General features: G+C 32.3%; 1 protein-coding gene across 1 annotated transcript; it reads left to right on the top strand.

Annotated features, from left to right (window-relative positions):
• Positions 1 to 2985: 2985 nt before the first annotated feature.
• Positions 2986 to 22491, top strand: LOC140439873 (toll-interacting protein-like). The gene is made up of 5 exons (XM_072530039.1): positions 2986 to 3142; positions 3350 to 3654; positions 8352 to 8553; positions 8610 to 8771; positions 22161 to 22491. Exons 1-5 carry the CDS (start codon positions 3068 to 3070, stop codon positions 22269 to 22271), a joined length of 855 nt encoding a protein of 284 aa, XP_072386140.1. The 5' UTR covers positions 2986 to 3067; the 3' UTR covers positions 22272 to 22491.
• The last annotated feature ends 502 nt before the right edge of the window (positions 22492 to 22993 follow it).

The following is a 22993-nucleotide window of genomic DNA, read 5'->3' as shown; positions in this document are numbered from 1 at the left end:
AGAATCAACAAAAGAATGGAAGTATTGGAAACCATCAAGACACGAAAGCTGCAATACTTGGGGCATGTTATGCGTAATGAGAGATACAACCTACTTCAATTGATTATACAAGGGAAAATCCAGGGCAAGAGAAGTGTAGGAAGAAGAAGAATCTCATGGTTGCGTAACTTGAGGGAATGGTACGGATGCACATCAATTGAACTATTCAGAGCAGCAGCATCTAAGATCAGAATAGCCATGATGATTGCCAACCTCCGTCGCGGAGATGGCACGTGAAGAAGAAGAAGATGAAAGTTATTGTGCAAAAAAATCTAATGAGAATAGTTTTTTCGAACGAACCCGAGTTTTTCGCCATGTCTAGTTGTACATAATAAATAGCTTATTTTTACTTGTTTTCTACTTCGTGAATAATCAAGAGTGTCATGTTACTTTGTGATAGGTAGATAGATAATATGAAACGGTATAGCCAAGGAATAATAAACAATTAGAATGCCCATTCGCTTGTCAAGATAAGTACGCGCATCTCGTTCTCGCAGACGGAATCAGCAATGTTTTAAACGGAACAAGTGCTGTTCAGTGAAATTTATCTGGTATGCATAGAAAAATTAACCCGGTTTAATTTATTTACGGCAACCATAGACATAATATGCAATATTTTATTCGTACTTTTAGTTGAAGAATAGATTAAATTATTTCAAATTTACTAAATTATTAATCTCTAAAAATTTAAATTACAGTTCTGGCGTAGCTTGTCACAAATTTCTCAATCCGAGTCTATGTTTCTGTTTAAAATATGGCGATCGCGTGCTGACACACTTCAAAGGCAGCATCTGAGAGTGTTGTATTTATTCTGTGGTATAGCTAAAAAAATCTTATAAAAGATGTAAACTTGTTCATTCCTTACTGCAGCCTATACCAAGTATATTTTTATTTAGTCTCAATGTCACGTCAGTGGCCTATCGACGCAAATGCAAAATACATAAATATTGCGCTGTTCAACTAAACATACGGCTCCGACCAAAAACTTACATTTGTATCCAAAAGTATACACGGATATGTATTAGAATTTACTACTTTTAGTACTACTTTTTTTGTATTGTTGTTCTATTTTTGGGCAATTTTACTAGTTTCCATCAAAGAAAACATCAGTCCACAAAAAATTAATTCAATTGATTGTAATTCCCATTACAATCAATTGTGGCTTAATTGCATATAAAAATTTGAGAGATAAAAGAAACGATTAACAATAGAGAGTTTTTGTGCAAGCAAATACGTATACGTAACGTATCTTTTTGACATATAAGCATGGGCATTAATGGTTGAACTAACGTATCTAGATACGTATTACCTAACGTAACGGGCTGGTACGTTACGTTCATACGCATCCCTATCGAGCCGAAGGTAACCGAATGTACAAGGGAATCTTACACGATTACCAAAATTTCAACATCCACATTTCATAAGCACACTGGGCCCTGATTCTAATTGAGATTTCGACTCAAAACATGTCGAAATTAATATGGCGACGTCGAAATGCGACTTTGCGAACCTTGTGGATTTCAGCTGAACTAACCAAACGACGTCACTAATTTTCGACTTATCGAAATTAATTTCAACTTCAAGAAAGTGGTTGAAATTTCATTTCGAGTCGAAATTAATCTGACATGACTGACTGGACTGGGAGAAGTGAACTTAGGTTCAGTTTAGGTAGGCGGTGTTTTGATCCTTGTAAGGAAAACTGAGGCAAAAAGTATTAATATGGCTGTGTTTTACAGACATTTGCTAGTTTTGGAGGAATTAGAGAAGATAAATATCCGACGCTCATAACGGAGGATAAGAAGAATGTTACGGGATACTCAAAATTCTTTTTCACTAAGTAATGCTCAATTTAGGCAGCAATTCCGGCTTAATAAACAAGCTGCAAATTATTTAATAAGGGTATTAGAACCATATTTGGAAGAAGGTGTTTATGCCTCTAGGATACCCAAAATGTTTAGGGTTAGTATTACTAAGCTGCAGTATTAGAATATAACCACTAAGTCAAATCTTAGTGGTTATAACTTAAGGTTCTCCCACATCGCCTTTTTTTCTTGCCATCTTTTCTTTCAATTTAAAATATAATTGAGAATGGCCAATAGTTATGATTTAACAACTCAAACAAGAAAAAAAAGACGTTCACGTAACGTAAACAAAACAAACAACAAACATTCAACAAGCGTAGTGCAGCCAATAAACAACAGGGCCAACCCAAATTTTCAGCAGTGTCAAAATGATAAAGTAAATATCCCCAGTTTTAACTACAATCGAAATGAATGAGAATCGCTAGCGATTGCGACTGTCATGGCGTAGTCGCTTTTAAATTTCGACATCGAAATGAAATAGAATCAGGGCCCTGGTATGTGTATTTTTACATTTGTGGTTACGTATATTTGTTTTGATTTTTATAAATAATGGAAAGCAGTAGAAAACGACTTCACTTAATTCAAAAGCGAAAAATATTTTTAATGGTATCAAAATTTAAGCGGCCGTATAGTCGTGCAAGATGTGGAGAAGAAGGTCATCTTCTATGTCTTCGTCTTCTTCATCATCAATAAAGGCACCTACATTTAATATCGCGTCCATATCAAAAATTAAAAATTGTTCAAAACAATATTTGTTATTTATTTTGAATATCAAAAATAGGGTTAAATGACAAGGACAAGACTGGCACTGACAATTTATTAGTTAATCACTAATTCGGTGAGGGCAACACCATCGTTACGTTACGTGCAGAACAAAAACTCTCAATTTAACGTTCATCTTCTTCGATACGTTACTTCTTTACGTATAGGGAGATACGTTACGTTAGGTAGTTACAAAAACTCAATAATAATTATTACTGTTGCTTATTCTGTGGTACTACCCAATGTACTACCCAAGTTCATTTGTGAACGCACCTGTCATTATCATTTTTAATGACGTATGATATACGTCATTGATCAATCACTGTCACTGAAATGTCATATGTCAAAACAAACCAGCTGAGTTGGGCAATATTTTGTTGTATTGATGGAAATTCTTATTATTTATGGAAGTTATTACAAATTTTAATAAAGTCATGGCTTCAGCAGTATCAGAGAAGGTTAAAGACAAACGAAATAGAGTAAGTAAAGACGTGATTGTAACTTTTATTTATTACCTTAATTAGCTACTTAAATGGTTTGGTAAATTCCTTGAATTTAATTACTTAGGTACTAATTAGGTTTATTCCTCTACCTTTTATTGAGAAATTATAAAATTTTGACTTCTATCACGCTAAAAAGTTAAATAACATAATAAAGACCTATAAACTAATAATGAATTTTATTAGGTTCTTCTAGGACCCTTACCTGATGATTTTCTGAGAGTAAATACATCAATTCAGGAACAACAAGAAGCTGCTGACAGACAGACTGCAATAGCACTTCAACAGCATTATGCTGGTGGTACCATGTCATATGTTTACAATCCAGCAGGACGTCTTAGTATTACTGTAGCTCAGGCCAAGCTGGCAAAGAACTATGGTATGACTAGAATGGATCCTTACTGTCGAATTAGAGTTGGGCATTCCATTTATGAAACCCCTACTGATCCAAATGGAAGTAAAAATCCAAGGTGGAACAAAGTGGTATATTGGTAAGAATTATTATGTACTGTATAAAATTTTAGAAAAAGCCTAGTTAACTGCATCGCTTGTGAATCATTTAAAAATGAGAGTGTAGTGTTACTGATCTATTATTTTCCCAGTACTTAATTATCTAATATGTCCATATTAGGATTTGGTTATTGATTATAAAATAAAATGCACACTAATTATGAAATTATTGAGATATTCAGAGGGTGCATCAAAACCCTGTAAGTTTTCTGACCAAATGTTTAAGTCTACAATTTGTCACAAAATTAGTCAATTTATTTTAATAGTTTTACCTCACCAGTACACATCAAAATTTGCCCACTTGTTATTATGTGTTACATTAAAAACTTGTCATGTTATTATTCATTTCTAATTTCTATTATAGTGTTTTATTCTGTTTGTTAAATAAACTAAATATTAATGCAGTTTGATCAAATAGCACATATTATGTATAATTAAATCGTGCTTTGATTGATTTTTGTTTTGTTGTAAAATTGAAAGTGGTATTTTAAAGAGCTTTTATAAAAATAAAGTTCCCAAAATTTGACCCGTAAATATCCAAGGAAAGCAGATTGTGCAATATATTATGGGGACCAAATACAGAAACCATTTTCAACTATGGAACATACTGATGGTATATTGTAACAATTGTAAAAATCTAAATGATATTTCTCTACTACAGAGCATAGCAAAATCAAGTTTTTTAAAAGGCTGTATTGGTAATATGTGAAATATGTGCTCTGAAATACAAGGGAAGATCCATTTTTTTTCCCAGGTCTTTGACTTTTCAACTTTGTTGAACGTATACCTACATAAAGTCTGCATGATGTGAAAAGTTATATTAGCATATTTATTTAAGTTAATAAATAATCAATGCAGTCTAAGGTACACCACCTAGAGAAGCTATGTAGATTCTGTTGCAATAACAAGCTATCCGTTTTGTTAATTATTTGTCTATTATCATCTGTATAAACTAGAAATACAGAGTTTTGTATAAACTTTTCAATATCATTTATGAAAAGTCCACACAGGAGAGGATGACAGTGGATGCTTGTGGACCACTTAGAGCTTAAATGAAAATTCTTTGATGTTACACCATTCAGTCCAACAGACTAATAGCTATCTTGTATGAAAGTGGTCCTTTTAACATAATCCTTCCCTGTGCATGCAATATGTGTTAATGAGGGTATATGTAGATGATTGCAATTCAAATAACAATTGGCAGATTTAATAACTTATTCTCAATTCTATACAAGATTCACTTACCTATATCTTAACTGATGGACAGCGGCATCTAGGGCTGATCCACCTGCCAGGAACTCAGGGTATACTCAAAATACACTTGACACTGGTTTGGTTATTAGCTTCTTGGGATGTATATGCAAAAGAAGAAATATTGCATATACATATTTGCATATACATATTTCTTCTCTGGAAGAAATATGTATATGAAATATGTAAATATGACACAACGCTGTGTCTGTCTTTACACGAAGCTACCGACGCGTTAAATGCCTCGGTTAAAACCGCTGTGTGTGTCTTTACCCGTAAAGAGAATGTCAGTTACGCCGGCGAAATCAATTTTAAATAAAATTTGTAAAATAAACTTGACAGTAAAAATTAGATATCTTTTGATCAGAGTGTCTTATGGACAAAAATCAAAATTCGTTTTAAAGGTGAAGGGCTCTTGTTAACGAACGTTTTTTTCAACGGGTAACGGGCCGATGCTAAACGGGTACCCGTGTCGACGGTTCATAAATTTCAAGGGAAATGCGTCCGTTGACAGTATCGAATCTCCGAAATATCGTCAGTTTTAAAGTAACAAGTGCACGCAATACATGTTATATCATGTTGTCGTCAAAGCAAAAAATTATACTAGCGTATTATTTGTATAAAAAATGCAGAAGAAACGGGAGAAGCGTAAAAGAAAAATATGGATACATCCTATTTTGTTAGAAAGAGAAAAGTATGGTACTTTCCATACACTTTACGAAGAATTGAAAAAAGACGAAACAAAATTCTTCAATTACTTCCGAATGGGTCAAGAAACTTTCCGCAAATTGTTAGGAATAGTACATGATAAATTAAAACGCTGATTAAATTAAATTAATACATGAGCTGTTTATTTTTATAGCTTTCCGTGGTTTTATCCCACAACACAGGTCGATTTTCTACCGCACTTATTAAAATTTTCATATCAAAATCCATATTTTAGCGGCAACAAAGGAAGAAATTTATTGAAACAACGGATGCTCGCCCAACGCCGTTAACACACTTCCATAAACTAAAAAGGTTCACTGAGGGTTCACGGTACCGGCCCGTCGAACGTCTTGCCGAGGGGGACTGGATACGTAGACGGTGAAAAGTTAACCAACGGGTTGGTTGCCGTTGCGTGAACAAACATTCATAAGAACCTGAAAGACACTGAGCAACGGCCGACGGGACGGTGTCAAAAACGACCCGTTGACCGTTGTCGTTAACAAGAGCTCGAAGAGTTCAGCTTTGCTTTCTTATGAGATTTTTGCATTTTGGCGGAATTAAAGTAAGTTTCTATAAAAGTGTTAAATAAATAAATGTTGCGCGATTTTGGCCATTTTTACGATCCGCGTAAGATCAATAAAATTTATGACTTTCATTGAGCGATCACTATGGAATTTCCATTGCTAGTGCCTAATTTTTAAAATATATAGCATGAAATTTCGGTTTTAAGTTTTGGCTACAAATGTGAGGCATTTGAAATATGCCTAAAAACGCCAAATTCAAATATTCTCAGTTGATTTCCATCAGTAGTTGAGAGGGTCCACGTTTTACATCAATATGTGACCACTGATCTAATTACTGTTTTGTAGATTCTAAGCTTAGACTCACGATTCAGTAACTTACTTTTCTTTAGCCTATTCATAAACTACTTTTAATATATCTACAAGAAACCAAATGGCATTTTAATATTCATATATTGTTTACCTCTTAATCCGTCCTACCTTAAACTGCAACCAAAAGTTTCTATTTCTTTTTCTGATTACTTTCTCTGTCATACACCCACCTAAACTTTACACGGACAGGATTTCTCCCACCGACCATGGTTCGTTCCGGCAGCTGTACAAATAAATTTTTTCAGGTAGAATTACCACGGCCACAAATACTGTCCTGGACCAGTTCACGGACGATTTTATCAAAACGCATCTATAGAGCATTAAGATATCGTTCGCCCACGAAACGACTGTTTCTCAATTCGATTGGATAGGGACTGATGTATTCTCAATGCCAACCAATGAAATATATGTTGTAACGATAAGACTACCAAAGAGAATTGAAATACTATTATAAAAATAATATCTCAATCAACCATGGGAGCTTATCGTCTATCCTTCGCCAACCTCAGTATCTCAAGTGTGAATTCGTCTTGTATTAAACTATGAATTAAACCATGAACCCTTAGCTGATAGCAAGTAAAACAATTATTTAACTAGACATATTTATTAAAAATATAAAAAAACAATATTTAAGTAGCAAAAATCAGCCCTGCCAATGCTTTACAGTGAATAAAATTTGGATGATACTTATGGCATCATGGCATCGATGGGCTGCTTGCTACCAATTATCTGTGGCCTCTCAATTAGGTAATTAGGTCCTCCATGGCATATTATTCCATATATGCTCCAGTAAATATCCCAAAAAAAAATAAAACTTCTAGAAATATCCCATAAAGCCAATAAACTGGTAATACAGCCAATAAAATGTTGAATACAGCCAATAAACTAAAATATAAGGAACAGCTTGTATTAGACACATCAAATAGGGTTTAACTTTCTTGCCATTTTACAAAATTACAATGAAATAAATAGCAGATAGCAAGGATAAAATGAAATAGAATTACTATTGAACTTAGTTAAATTTTGTTACGATTCCTACTGCACAAAATTGAAAAAACGTGGCTTCAAGTAAGGTTATGAATATTGAAAATGCTGTCAGAATTCTAGAATATAGATTACAATGAAAGTACTCGCCCCAAGAGAATTCTGCAGACCATAAAATGAAGCTTATAATAATTTTTGCCTTCTTTTATAAATTTCAAAAACAGGCAAAAAATTATATTCCCACTACGTTAGAAAAGTTGGTTGATAGAAAGTAGGGAGACTAAAATGAAGTTTGCACAGATGACATGAGACGTATGTCTATGATGGAATTAGCTCTTCTGTCAACATAGAACAGAATATTTAGTCTACCGGACAGAAGAGAAGGCAAATATTTATTCTACGGGACAGAAAGAAAAAGAAAAGACAGAGGGCGCCAACTACTTTTTGAAGAAAAAATAGTATAAACGAAACTGGAGGTAAATGAATTAATAAAGAAATTAAAATGAAATAATGCTTTCTGAATTTATAAACATATTTGGATGATGCAATAATCAATTTCTTTGAAAAATAATCACGAATGTACAATTCGTTACCTAGTACACATATTAGAAACAAATGGAGCACTGAAAAAGCGCTGTGGGAAGAACCATATAAATGTTTCCCTTGTGTTTATTTTACTATGTTCTTTATTTTAGAAACATTACGGCGATATCTTGCTATAATATGTGCCAGTTCCAAAACATTCTCTAACTGAGTATATCTGACTATGCATTTGCTTCAATTTTTAAACATGTCTTGATATTGTTAACTTATAGGAATTTATAAACAGAATTACATTTTAGTTTCCTTCCACATGGTATAAATACAATAACAATTGAAATATTTGATGAGAGATCTTTTACTATGGATGAATTAATAGCTTGGGCTCAGATTACCATTCCCGCACAGGTTTTAAGTGGGGAAACACACGAAGATTGGTATCCACTCAATGGTAAACAAGGAGAAGGAGTAGAAGGCATGATAAATCTTGTCCTTAGTTACACTGTAAGTAAAATAAAACCAACTTTTACTTTTTATTATAAGAAAATGGATATTTTTAGGCATCTCCTCCAAATATTTATCCACCAAATCAACCTATTATGGTGGTGCCTAGAACTGGAGGTGGGCCAGTTAAACCAATGGCTGTATATCCGGTACCGGCATCTGAGGTTCCTCCCAATCCTGCACCAATACCAATTTTAAGTGAATCTGAATTGAAACAGGTAAATTTTTTTAATTCACTATTCAGTACTTATAAACTTTCTCATAAAATCTTACTAAAATAGTAACAACAAACAATTTTACATAGTTTTTGAATGATTACTGATTATCTAGAGCTAAGAGAATTACACAGTGACCAATTTTGCAAATTTACTGTTGTTATCAGTAAGGATATGCAAACGTCTTGCAATGGAAATTATCAGATTAGACAATATTTTAAGTATGCAATTAATTCTAGGAAACAAAAGAGATGGAATTTCCCTTCTCTGTCTACTTCACTCCACTTTGTTGAAATATCCCAAAATAGTTATATAGTAACATTTTTTAATTTTTTATTTTATTCTTCAACATACAGCGCTATTGAGTGTCCAGGTCACTTTACAATTTTAAAGCCTTTAGATCTCTAAACCACAGGAGATAACTTGAAGAAGCTCGATTACACACATACACGACTTTCTCCCATAAATATTAAAATTTTATTTAGTGACGTTTTTTAAGTTAATGGGTAAAGATGGGATGAGAAAGTTGACATGTGTTCGAGCTAGTAATTTTCTGAAGAGAAAAGAGTCACTTCTGGTTGTTTTTTTTTTAGGGGACAAAACGTGTCTACTTTACGTGATTTGTTTGATTTTGTTAAGTGCAGTAATCTTCCTACAAGTATTTCTATTCAGAAATATCTAGTCATATAATATCATATCAATACATCCAACAACTGTACGTTATATTATGTTACGATGTAAAAAATGTATCTGGTTTAGTGTATCTGTTTTATTTCTATTTGCGTTTCAAGCATTTGTTGAAATAAGGTGTTTTGTTAGGAACTGATGTATTTAGTTTTTCTACTAACAACAAGTCCCCGGATTAAATATTAAATTTAAACAATTTGCTAACTCTATTACTACGAGAAAGAAAAATAAGGCTGTATAAGCCGTAGGCAAGCGTGCGGACTTTTCACCAAACATTTATTTATTTATAGAGTGTGTTGGCAACGTTTAGTCAACAATTGTCACTTTAATATAATTTACATTTTTGGTTTTCAGAATGTAATTTGTTATTTAAGTAACTAAGGTTACTTAACTTTCTCCTTTTATTTACAAAAAGTTAAGTATCGCCATTTTCCTATCTTTTTCTACTTATCTGTGGTAAGTTGTCCTGTTGAACCAAATGCCAATTTCAAAAGCTAGTTTCGGACCCACGACTTACTCTCCACCAACCATTTAGCTGCCGTCCGCATTATATCAGTTAGTGACCTTTACTTCAAAATAAAAAAAGGTTACACATTACACATACATGTACCCCCATCTATTGTTAACCAACAGTTTGGGCTGAGAACTCAACGAAGCTCGTTTCATTCCTCTCCCATCTCATTATAACAGGTTATGAGCCCAGATTAGCACGGAAACTAGTAGCAAATATCTTTGAGCACAAGAATATAGATGAACTAGCTGAGAAAATAACTAAAGACATACAAACAATCACTAAGAAACTTTGTTGCAGAATAAGAAAACAAAAAGAAGCTAAACTATAATAAAACCCGAGACTCTAGAACAGATAGAGAAAAGAAGAAGAACGAACAGAGATAACCCTGACTACAAAGTGCTCAAAAGAAGCGTTAAGAATAATATTCGAAAAGACCTCAGAGCTTATAGAACAAACCAGATTCTTCAAACCATAGAGAACAATAAGAACATGAAAGTACTAAAAACATGTAAATCCACTGGCAGGAATAAAATCATAAAGATAAAAGACGACCGTGGAACATTGTGCTCGCAAAAGGAAGAGATCGTTAGAGAAATCCGAAAATTGTATGAGAAGCTGTATACTTCTACTATTCCGAACCCCGGTATACCAACAAAACATATCTTAAATGTGGGCTCAGAGGATCTCCCTGAAATAATAACATCAGAAATTAGAGCCGCCCTAAAACAAATGAAAAATGGGAAAACACCAGGAGAAGATAAAATTACTTCAGAAATGCTAAAAATGGGAGGCACTGCATTAGAAGAGGCAATGAGAGCATTACTGAATAAATGCCTATTGGAAGGACAAATACCAAAAGCATGGAAAAATGCGGGAGTCATTCTACTCCATAAAAAGGGGGACGCCACAAATATAGAAAACTACCGACCAATAAGCTTATTGTCACACCTTTACAAACTACTAACCCGAATAATAACAAATAGATTGACAGCTAAGCTAGATGCATACCAACCAGTGGAGCAAGCAGGCTTTCGTAAGGGTTTTAGCACTATCGATCATTTGCAAACAATCCGGACAGTTATTGAAAAAACAATAGAGTACAACATACCACTACATCTGGCATTTGTCGATTATCACAAAGCATTCGCCAGTATCGAGAAATGGGCTTTCTTAACAGCATTGGACGACGCCAGAGTAGATTCAAGATATGCTGACCACCTTAAGAATATATACGATGATGCTATTTTTCACGTAAAAATAGATGATGATCTGGAAACTATGAAAATAGACCTTGGCAAAGGTGTGAGACAAGGCGACACCATCTCACCCAAGTTATTTACTTTGGCATTAGAAAATGTCTTCAAAAAACTAAATTTGGCCGAAAAGGGATTAAAAATAGATGGAGTATATCTTAACCATTTGCGTTTCGCAGACGACATAGTACTAATAAGCACAGATATCCATGAACTAAAATCAATGCTACAAGATCTAAATCACAAATCGAAACAAATATGATTAAAAATGAATCTCGACAAAACAAAGAAATTAAGCAACAGCCCAGAAAACATCACGATAGATAACATCAATATAGAAAAGGTAGAACAATATATATATATATATATATATATATATATATATATATATATATATATATATATATATAAAAATGTGCACTCGTAAGTGAATGGGATGTTTTCGGTCAATTTGGAGATAAAAAAGACAAGAGTTGTGCTACTTTATCTATTTATTGAAGACGTTTCGCCTATTGTTCAATAAGCATCATCAGTTCATCTAAAAGAGTGTTATTAGCGATACATCTAATATGAAAAAACAATTAAGTAAATGATCTTACCTTTAAAAGATCTGTAGCATTACAATGTTGTTATTGCAAAGAAACATCAAAAAATTAATATAATAAATATAACAGCAAAAAATATAGAAACACAGAACGCTGGAAGATTCCCAATTTAACTAATTTGTTTTAAATTTCACTTTTGAAAACATTGATTGATTAAATCTATCAAAAAATATAATTTTAAATTAGGTTGAAACAACCTAATGCATTAAATAAGAGAACTGATATCAGCAACTTAAGCCAAATTTACCATGCACTAATACTACAAAATTGATTCTTCCGTATTCTACTTTTAATTATTGTTTTCTTCTTCAACTTCTTTTATTATTTATATCATAACATTTATGTTGACATCTATAAAACTTTTCCTTCAATCTCACCAGCTGATTGTCATTTCTGAAAGTCGAGCTTTCATAACATAACATAACATAACATAATCTTTATTTTTAGAAAATAATATACATTCCGTGAACATAAAATTATTTAAAAAAAACAGTGTCACAAACGAAAATATTATTTACTTATTCCTAACCGTTACATATACAAATAGTCCTCCACAGAATATGGCTCAAGAGCTACCAGTAATTTAAATATTTGATGTTTATACAAACTTAATCTTTCCTCCCTTTTAATAGGTTCCGGCAGTTTATTAAACAATTTGATGCAGCAATAAAGAGCGTTTTTTTCTGTTATACTTAACCTGTGTATTGGAATTTTATAATTATATAACCTGGTATTTACTATACTATTGGGCTCAAAGTTCCTAAAGAGTATTTTATTCTTATATAGAAACAGTAAGCATTCTTGAATAAATACAGCGTAAACTGTTAAAATATTATTACTCCTAAAATGTCCTCTACATGATTCCCTACTTTTTAAGTCAAACATAACTCTGATTATTTTTTTCTGAACCAGAAATACATTATTTATGTCCCTACTGTGGCCAAAATTTATTAGACCATATCTAAATTTTGCTTCAAAATTAGCATGATACACTGTTTTTAATGAGTTACTATTCATGTATTTTTTTAGAACTCTAAAGCTGTAAATCACTTTACTCAAAGACATACATAACTGGTCAACATGTTTATCCCAACATAAAAAACTGTCAATATATAATCCTAAAAATTTGGTACTGCTGCTAATATTTAAAGTGTCATTATTTACAATAATACTGTTTGGCATATCTGAATGTGCATAATTTGTCTTAAACAAAAGAAGATCTGTTTTATTTTGATTTAAAACCAACCTATTCATAGAAAACCAGTCTTTAGCTTTCTGGAACTCTAAACTAGCATTAACGCTTAGAACAGACATGTCTTTACCGCTGACTAAAATGTTTGTATCATCTGCATAATTTGTTATGCTGTAAGTAGTATTAGCCACTAGACCATGAAGATCATTGATATAGATCACAAACAGTAAAGGACCAATCACACTTCCTTGTGGTACTCCAATATTGATAGTGCTTTCAGATGAGATGCCTATTTCAGTGTTTTTATGTATTTTTACTAAATGTCTCCTATTTGCCAAGTAGGACTTAAACCAGTTCAATGCTGGTCCACGTATACCATATTTCTCCAATTTATCAAATAATAGGTCATGCACTAAACAGTCATATGCCTTTGATAGATCCAAAAAGAGACCCAAAGCCATATGACCAATCTCAGTACATTTCAAAATATCCCAGACAAATTGAAAAATCGCAGTCTGAGTTGATTTTCCCTGTTGATAACCATGCTGATTTGCACTAATAATATGCACTATAGTTATTAATTAATTTAGGATCACCCTTTTTGTAAACAGATGTTACTATGGCAGTTTTCAGGCATTCAGGAAATACACCAGATTTTAGTGAATTATTTATGATTGTAGTGAGAGGATTCACTATCTCCTTTATACACAGTTTAAGGATTTTAGTGGGTATTTCATCAATTCCACAACTCATTTTGTTTTTTAAATTTTTAGTTATATCCATAATTTCAGTTTCTGTCACAGGTGCGACAAACACTGAATTTATGTTAGTTGCAATGTTGTCTTTATATTCAGTGTATTGTAATTGAGATAAAGTGTTATTTAAAGCAGTATTTAAGTGGATCATGTATTTATCAGCAATCTCTTGAGGACTACCCTCTACTTTTATTGAATTTACACTTTTTAATTGACCATTAATTTCACTAACAATTTGCCACATGCATTTATTTTTGTTGGCAGCTTCAGACATCCTGTTTTCATATAGCTTTGATCGTTTTTTTATTAGTTTCTTATTATATTCTTTTTTTACCTGTCTATAGGAATCATAGAATTTATGGTTAACTCTGCTCATTGTCAACAAGATGTCTAAACGAGTCTTACATTCTATTATCTCTGGATCATCTCTTTTATTAAGGCCTTTTTTACGTTGCCTAGAATCTAACTTCTTAAAAGGAAAGCACTGATTGAATATATACAGAAACTGATTTAAGAAAGTATTCCATTGATCATTTACACATTTGTAACTTAAATTAAGCCAGTCATGATTATGTAATTTACTTATAAAGGTTTCAATATTATTTGTACTAAAATGTCTTTTCATTTCAAGAGTATTCGTTTCTGCTTCCTCTACCTGAAAAGTGAATTTTTTCAAATACTTCATTTTCATGATATGATCATAACAGTCAAGAACCCTAGCCGTGCCGTTGTTTATATAACAATTCAAAATTGACAATTATATTTTTTGATAGATTTAATCAATCAATGTTTTCAAAAGTGAAATTTAAAACAAATTAGTTAAATTGGGAATCTTCCAGCGTTCTGTGTTTCTATATTTTTTGCTGTTATATTTATTATATTAATTTTTTGATGTTTCTTTGCAATAACAACATTGTAATGCTACAGATCTTTTAAAGGTAAGATCATTTACTTAATTGTTTTTTCATATTAGATGTATCGCTAATAACACTCTTTTAGATGAACTGATGATGCTTATTGAACAATAGGCGAAACGTCTTCAATAAATAGATAAAGTAGCACAACTCTTGTCTTTTTTATCTCCAAATTGACCGAAAACATCCTATTCACTTACGAGTGCACATTTTTTTTTATATTAAATTAAACGGTCATATACCTTAAAGATATATATATATATATATATATATATATATATATATATATATATATATATATATATATATATATATATATATATATATATATATATATATATATATATATATATATATATATATATATATATATATATATTGTAAAAACTACGACCGTCAATTTATATTTCTAAAGTATTCAACTAGTGAATTCAGAGGTTTAATCGGTCATTCAGGTTGGCAAATAAAAAAAGAAGTCAACTACTTCATAAGTTTATCGAAGACGTTTCGCTTTATATTTCTAAAGCTTCATCAGTTCTCTAAAATATAACAAATGACATAGAGTTTATAAGAAATACAGATGTTTATAGTTCATAACTTACAACTCAATATGTAGTATATTATCGATGTTATCATATATCTACTGTACACTTTACTCAATATTTAAAACTAACTTAATCAAAAAAGAAAAAACAAAAAACAAAAAACAACACACAAACTTTGCCGAAAATAATGTTCATATTCGTAGATATGAATATTTAAAAAATTTTAAACGAACATTTGGCTTCATTTAGATGGTTCTCCGCTGAAGACCAACAAAGTTCTGATTTATTGCAATCTAGCAAACAACTTGACGCGATACCGAAAATTTTTTTATTTAAGGGCCATGTGTCACCAAATTCCAAGGTTTGAGACAATTATGAACTTCTACAGGGGACATTGCATAATTAGTTGGACGGGTGGAATTTGTATGGCGGAAATATTTTGATATATTATTTTTAATTTATGTTTTAATGAAACTTGGAAATAGGGGATGATTTTGTTATTATTTTGAATGGAAAATACGCCAACTTTTAACTGAAGAATAATTGGTATCATTTATTTCGTAAGATGAGAGAGTGGTAAACCTGGCTCAAATTGTCGATGTCGGTTCTTTTGTTTATTGCCGATGAGTTCTTGAGGATCTCACACATTTCAATAAAGGAGCGTTTCTGATGGTTGTTTTGTTTCGCCAGTATTTTGGTATTTGTGAAATCAATGTGATGTTTAGTGGAAATGGCGTGTTGTGCAAGGGCACAAGAGGGTTTGGAAAGTCTGATGTCACTTTTGTGTGAAGTTATACGCCCTAGAAGAGATCGACTAGTCTGGCCAATGTAGCAGGAGTTACATTCTGAACAGGGTATCTGATAGACAACATTAGTGTGCTCTAACGAGCTTAGTGGAGTTTTAGACTTGGAGAATAACTTTCCAATGGTTTTAGTATTTTTTAGGGATATTTTGACGGGTAAGTTTTTGAATAGTTTAGTAAGCTTGTTCGTAATTTGTGGGAAATAGGGAAGAGAAGCATAGTTTGTGGCTGGTTTTGGGGTTAACGGGGAAATGTTCGTCTGTATGCTATTGGATATGGAGGCTAGTATTGCACCGTTAGGTGCTTCCGAAATAGAATGACCATAGCTTTTAGAGAAAAGATATCTGTTGATGATGGATATGGGGTAAGAGTTATCAATGAGAATGGATTTGAGTAAATCCAAAGATTCCCTCTTGTACCGTGTATGGGTCAACGTGTGTACTCTAAAGCTAAGAGCTTGTACAAGGTTATGTTTGTATCTTATTGGATGTGTAGAGTGGTAATTTAAGAACCGGTTGCTCGCCATGTCTTTCCTGTACCACGTAGTGCCCAATGTGTTACTATGTGTGCGTATGATTCGCATATCCAAAAACGGTATGCTGTTATCAACCTCCAATTCACAAGTAAATTGCAGGTGAGGATCAACGCTATTGAAGACTGATAAGGTGCTTAAAATCTTATCAGGTGGTGTTGCTAGGATCAAGTCGTCAAAGTCATCATATTGAGTAAAGTGTACAGTAGATATATGATAACATCGATAATATACTACATATTGAGTTGTAAGTTATGAACTATAAACATCTGTATTTCTTATAAACTCTATGTCATTTGTTATATTTTAGAGAACTGATGAAGCTTTAGAAATATAAAGCGAAACGTCTTCGATAAACTTATGAAGTAGTTGACTTCTTTTTTTATTTGCCAACCTGAATGACCGATTAAACCTCTGAATTCACTAGTTGAATACTTTAGATATATATATATATATATATATATATATATATATATATATATATATATATATATATATATATATATATATATATATATATATATATATATATACATACATCTAGGACATGCAATTAAAAACGAAAAGGAAATTCAAACCCTAGAAATTAAAAGAAAGACACAATTGTCATGGGCTGCTTTTGGTAAGTTGAGCTTCATTTTAAAAGAAATCCTAAACAGCAAAATCCCAATACACTTATGTCACACGAAAAACTTATACATATCACTTTTATACTACCAGTTGCAACTTATGCAGAACAATTAAGAGTAACTCAACGGGCCATGGAGAGGGCCATGTTAAATATAAGCCTCAGAGACAAAATTCCTAACATCGAAATACGTCGAAGAACTAAAGTAACCGACATCATTTAAAAAAATAGCGACATTGAACTGACAATGGGTGGCACATGTAGCAAGACAAGACACCAACAGATGGTATCATAAAGTGACATTCTGGAGACCTCGAGAAACAAAAGAAGCGTGGGAAGACCCAAAAAGAGATGGATAGACGATATAACAGCTGTAACTGGAAAGCAGAGGATGAGAATTGCAAAAGATAGAAAAGCCTAGAAGAAATTGGAGGAGGCCTATGTCCAACAATGGATAAATAAAGGCTAAAGAAGAAGAAGAAGAAGATGAGCCCAGATTAGACGAAAAACATGACTTAAGTAGATTCAGAGATTTATCTTTGTAAAGCCATGTCTCAATTTATGTACTATTTATAAGACTAAGGGCTTGTACTAGGTTATATTTATATCTAATTGGGTATGCAGCGTGGTAATTTAAGAAACTGTAGCCACTGTACCACGTAGTACCCAGTGTTATTCTGTGTGCGAATGATTCGCATATCTAAAAAAGGATGCTATTCTCAATCTCAAATTCGCATGTAAATTGGAGGTGAGGATCAAAGCTATTGAAAACTGATAAAGTGTTCAAACTATTATCAGGTGGTGTTGCTAGGATCAGGTCGTCGACATAACGCTTTACAAAGGGAACCCGGAAATCTAACTTTCTAATACTCTCATTAACAAAGTCGTCAAGTACAAAATTGACTAAAATGGGAGAGATCGAAGATCCCATGGGAGTTCCAAAAGTATGACGATAAAAATTGTCATTGAATATTAAATAATTGTTATCGAAGGTCAATTTTAATAATTCCGAGAAAGTTTCCCACGATACTGGACTGTGAGGTTGGATTTCATTCCAATGGTTCCGGAGGGAGGTGACGACGCTGGAAAATGGAAGATTTGCAAACAAGGATACCACATCAAAGCTTACTAAGACATAGTTACTTGGTAACTAATTATTATTGATGAGATCATTGAACTGAAAAAAGTCTATTATATTCATATACATCTTATAATTGTATGCTTGCGATAGACTGTCTGTGGGGCTATATTACTGTTAGGAGCATTTATTGATGATAAAATGCTCATACTCACATAATGCACATAGTCAATTGGGGTTGACGAATTTTTGGGAAGACAATAGAACCTGGGAATTGCCATTGTAATTATGGAGGGATTTGGCTAGTTTCTCGTCAATGATTTTTTGTTTTTTAGTTCATTGATGTAGTTTTGTTCGTGTAGGTTGAAGTGAGATTACGGAAGTAGGACGTTTGTTTGTTAATTTGATCGATATTAGAGATAGCATAGGGAGGTTTGTGTGAGAATTTAGTGAGAATGTTGTTGGCAGATGATCTTAATTCAAGATGGTCATTGCCGTCAGAATATGATAGTATGTTTTCTATGTCGGCTACGAAATAAAAGAGGGTTGTAATCCGAAGTTAGGTCCGAGAGATAGAAGTTTCAGGACATTACTGGGAATTTCTATGTTTGTGAGATTTTTAACCCATTTGTCAAGAAATGGTAAGCGATTGAAAGGAGTGAACTCTAGATTGTTTAATTTGTTTTAGAGATGAGATAGAGAGGTGTATTTTTAATTAGAGACGCTTCATATTGATTCAAACTGTTACTGTTACAAACTAAGATATGAGAGGTTCAAGTTGGAAGAATGTTTGACATTTGAAGATGATGAATGAAAGCTTTAATCGGAATGTACAGAAGAAATGTGGAAGTTCAATAATCGCGCTCTCACCTGTGTGTTGATGGCATCAGCTATAACAGCCAAATATAGAGCAAGTAAGAAAAAGATTTAAATCAAATCAGATGTATCCGAGATGAAAATAATAATATTCACGAAGAGGCTGTCAAAGTTTACAAGGTTACTTTTGCTATGTTCTTCCATTTTATCTCAGAATGTTTCCCAATTATTTTTCTTTGCTGCCGTTACTAATATTTTTACCTCTTTTCTTTCATTTTTATAGACATTGTACATAATGTATTAAAACAATAAATTTTGACTATCATTTATGAAAACTACAAATTTTGACTTAGTAGGCAATGTTTTCCTATATACAGTGATGAGTGTCTTACCATCCGGCTTTTTAACGTAAGAGATAGAAAACCCAGTTACCTTGTAAAATAAAAAGAGATGAAACTCGTAGAGGTGAGAAATAATCGATAGAAACCTATAATTTACATTACATTACATTACCACTATCGATAGTCTCACACCTTTAGACGTTAGCTTCGAACTAAATCACCTCGGTCATAATTATTATGTGTAACGTCGTATATGTGACGTATTTCCATTTTTTAATTTCGCATAAAGTAAAAACTGATTGACCACAATAAAGCAAAAATGTGAATAAAATAATTTAATTAATAGTGATTATATAATCTAAAGTTTTAAATTATTAACCAAGACTTATTTTTACTATGATTTGAACAGCAGCAGAACAATAACCCAAACTGTCACTAAATAATTATAAAAGTCTGATGGATCAGAGTTCAAGGCACGATGTTCTCATCCAGGCGCTCAGGGTTCGAATCCAACTTGGAGGTTTTACTTTTTTAAAAATTAAAATTTGAAATTATGCAGATATTATATCGTTTTGCTTTAAATCACTAAACATTTATTTCAGTCTTTATTAGAAGTGTTTATAGTAAAACATGAAAATCTTATTGAAAAAAGAATGTCGTACTTTCGAAAATAAAGTAAAAATTCTTTAAACATAAAAGAACGTTTAATAAATGTACTTTAAAAAAATGTTTAAATAGGTAGAAATTCTATAAAAATATTCTAAATAAACGTATTTTATTCTAATGAAATGTATTTACAAAAATGTTCGAATAAGCCTCCATTAGCAGCAGAACAATAACCCAATCTATTATAAAAGTTTCGTCTAACATTAGTTAATGTTTCTGGAACATTGAACCTCTCATTGAATCAAAGATCTTTTCTCTTAATTCTTGGAGAGAATTAGGCCTATCGTCTTCAATTCCATATAGTTTGGGTCTTGATATATCCCCACATAAAAAAATCACAAGGTGCAAGATCAGGTGATCTTGCAGGCCAAAAAATATCTCCGTGACCACTAATCAATCGATTAGGAAAAGTCGCACTGAGATATTCACTGACGATGCGAGAATTATGTGCAGGACAACCATCGTGTTGAAACCATATGGAATCGAAAGGTATTGGTAAATTACGAAGGGCTGGGACAATTTGATTTTGCAGAAGTTCCCAGTATTTCCGCCCAGTCAACATACCGTCTATAAAAAATGGACCTCTCCAAACATTTACTTTTCGAGGACGCTGGGTACGAGCGACATAAATCTGACGAGGATTTCCTCGAGACCAATACCGAGCATTCATTGAATTGTGACGGCCATGCAATGAAAACGTACATTCATCGGTGAACAAAACGTTCTCTAAAAAATGTTCATCTTGATGTGACATTTCCATTGCAGTTTGACAAAATTCTAAACGTCTATATTAATCCCCAGGGAATTATTCGTTGGATTTATGAAGTTTATAGAGACGGTATCCATGTCTTTTCAAAATTTTACCTACTCTAAATCTTGAAATTCCATATTGTTCTCCGAGATGAGATGTTGATTGGGTAGGATTTTGCTCAATACTTGCACAAATCAAAGTGTTCCTTAGTTCCAAATCTGGATTTACCTCCTTTCGTCTACGAACTTCTCTTGGAGCGAACACTGATCCATAAGTAAAAAAAATTACGTATAATAGACTGAATTGTTGATCGTGCTGGAGCCGGCCTATTTGGAAACATATTTACAAATTGTTGTCTAATCATGTTGTCTGATAATCCATTCACATGCCAGACAACAATTTGCACTTTTTCCTTGACCGTTAAAACCATTTTTACGAATTGTTTTTTCAATAAAAAGTTTCTGTTTACCGTGCAAAAACACTTCTCGATATGTTATTATTTGATGGCTGAAGGCTTGATGATTTGGTTAGCTGTAAAGCAGGCAGCTGTTCGCGCGAATCCATTCCAATGTTGTCAATTGTTTTGAAAATCATTACCTGTACAGAGGAATTGATATTAACACTGAGAATTTAGTGATGGATTTGACATTAAACAGTCTTCAGCGGATTATTTTGCATTCACAACTGAAGACTGTAAAACTGGAATTGAATTTGAATTATTTTGTATTTCTATTTTAGAACATTGGAATAAGAATAAATTGTAAATAATGAGTTTTTCGAAAACTTGTTACCTAATATGTATCATATTTTTTATTATTTTTTGATTGAATAAAACAAAAAATTTATCCTTGGTGTGAATTGAACCCCAACCTTCTTGTCAATACACCACGTCTCTAACTATTACACCAATTCCACATACAATAATTGTTTTCGGACAGAACATACCTACCTTTAGTTTAGTCAAATATTTCAGTTGAGTTATTTTTATTAACTAACTTAAAGATTTATAATTTAAAATCGCGACAAAATTTTTTTTTTAATATAATATATCTTAATTTATTCAATCATTTATTCTAACATAAGAAATTATTAAAATAAAATATTTTCGAGGTCATCCGTATAATTATGACTGAAATGAAATAGCCACGTTTAAGAACTAGTTTATCTCGTACTATCTCACAACTTAATCTATCTTCTATCCTTTCCGCTATTTTGCCGGGTGGTAAGACACTCACCACTGTATACAATTTAGAAATATAAAACAAATTACGTTTTTGCAAATAAATATTGAGATGATTCTTACATATTTTAGATTGAAGAGATGTTTCCAAATGTTGAAAAAGAAGTAATTAAGACAGTATTTGAAGCAAACAGAGGAAATAAAGATAGTACCATCAACTCTCTTCTACAATTGGCTGATTAATCTTATAGTTTAAGTTTAAATTAAGACAAATGATATGTGATTCTTAAACCACAGACATCTGACTTGATAATTCCATATTTTAATGCTTGTTATTGTTATTTTATGTGTTATAGTTTTGCTTTTGTGTTAATGAAAATTTGGCCATATTTTAACAATAATTCTAGTCCAGTAGCAAGTGCAAAAATTGATAAAATTGTGCCAATAAATGTTAGCAACGAGACTGTTCTTTTATTTACAAAATAATTAAAATTAATTATTCCATTTATACCAATTCCTATGATAAATTTCCTTTACATATTCAATACAAAAAACCTTTAGTGATTTGTTAAGGATGCTATTTTGTTGAAAACCAAAGATTTTAGTGGTAAAAATTACAACTAAATTCACACTATTGTGCAGCATCTAGATTAAATTAATTTGATAGTGGAAGTCGAAAACACAAAATTGCGCTACTACTTTTAATTAGATATTAAAACGCTTTATGTTGACATGCTTAACATCTACTTATCTAGAATCATCTAGTTACTGATAACTGACTCAGTTATCAAAAAACACCTCTCTGGAGCTCAGCAGAAGACGATAAATAAAGAAGCAAAAATAACACCATTGCGGAGGCACTAGCAAAACTTCAGGATCAAAAGCGACTTCGGGGTTATACATTATTCTTGCAACACAGTCGCTAAAAAACCAAGAGAAACTATATTAAACAGAATAGGTCATAT

This window comes from Diabrotica undecimpunctata, chromosome 4 (assembly GCF_040954645.1).
Source record: "Diabrotica undecimpunctata isolate CICGRU chromosome 4, icDiaUnde3, whole genome shotgun sequence".
Lineage (NCBI taxonomy): Eukaryota > Metazoa > Arthropoda > Insecta > Coleoptera > Chrysomelidae > Diabrotica > Diabrotica undecimpunctata.
Note: the sequence above shows the minus strand (reverse complement) of the source record. Positions and strands in the feature narration are given on the sequence as shown.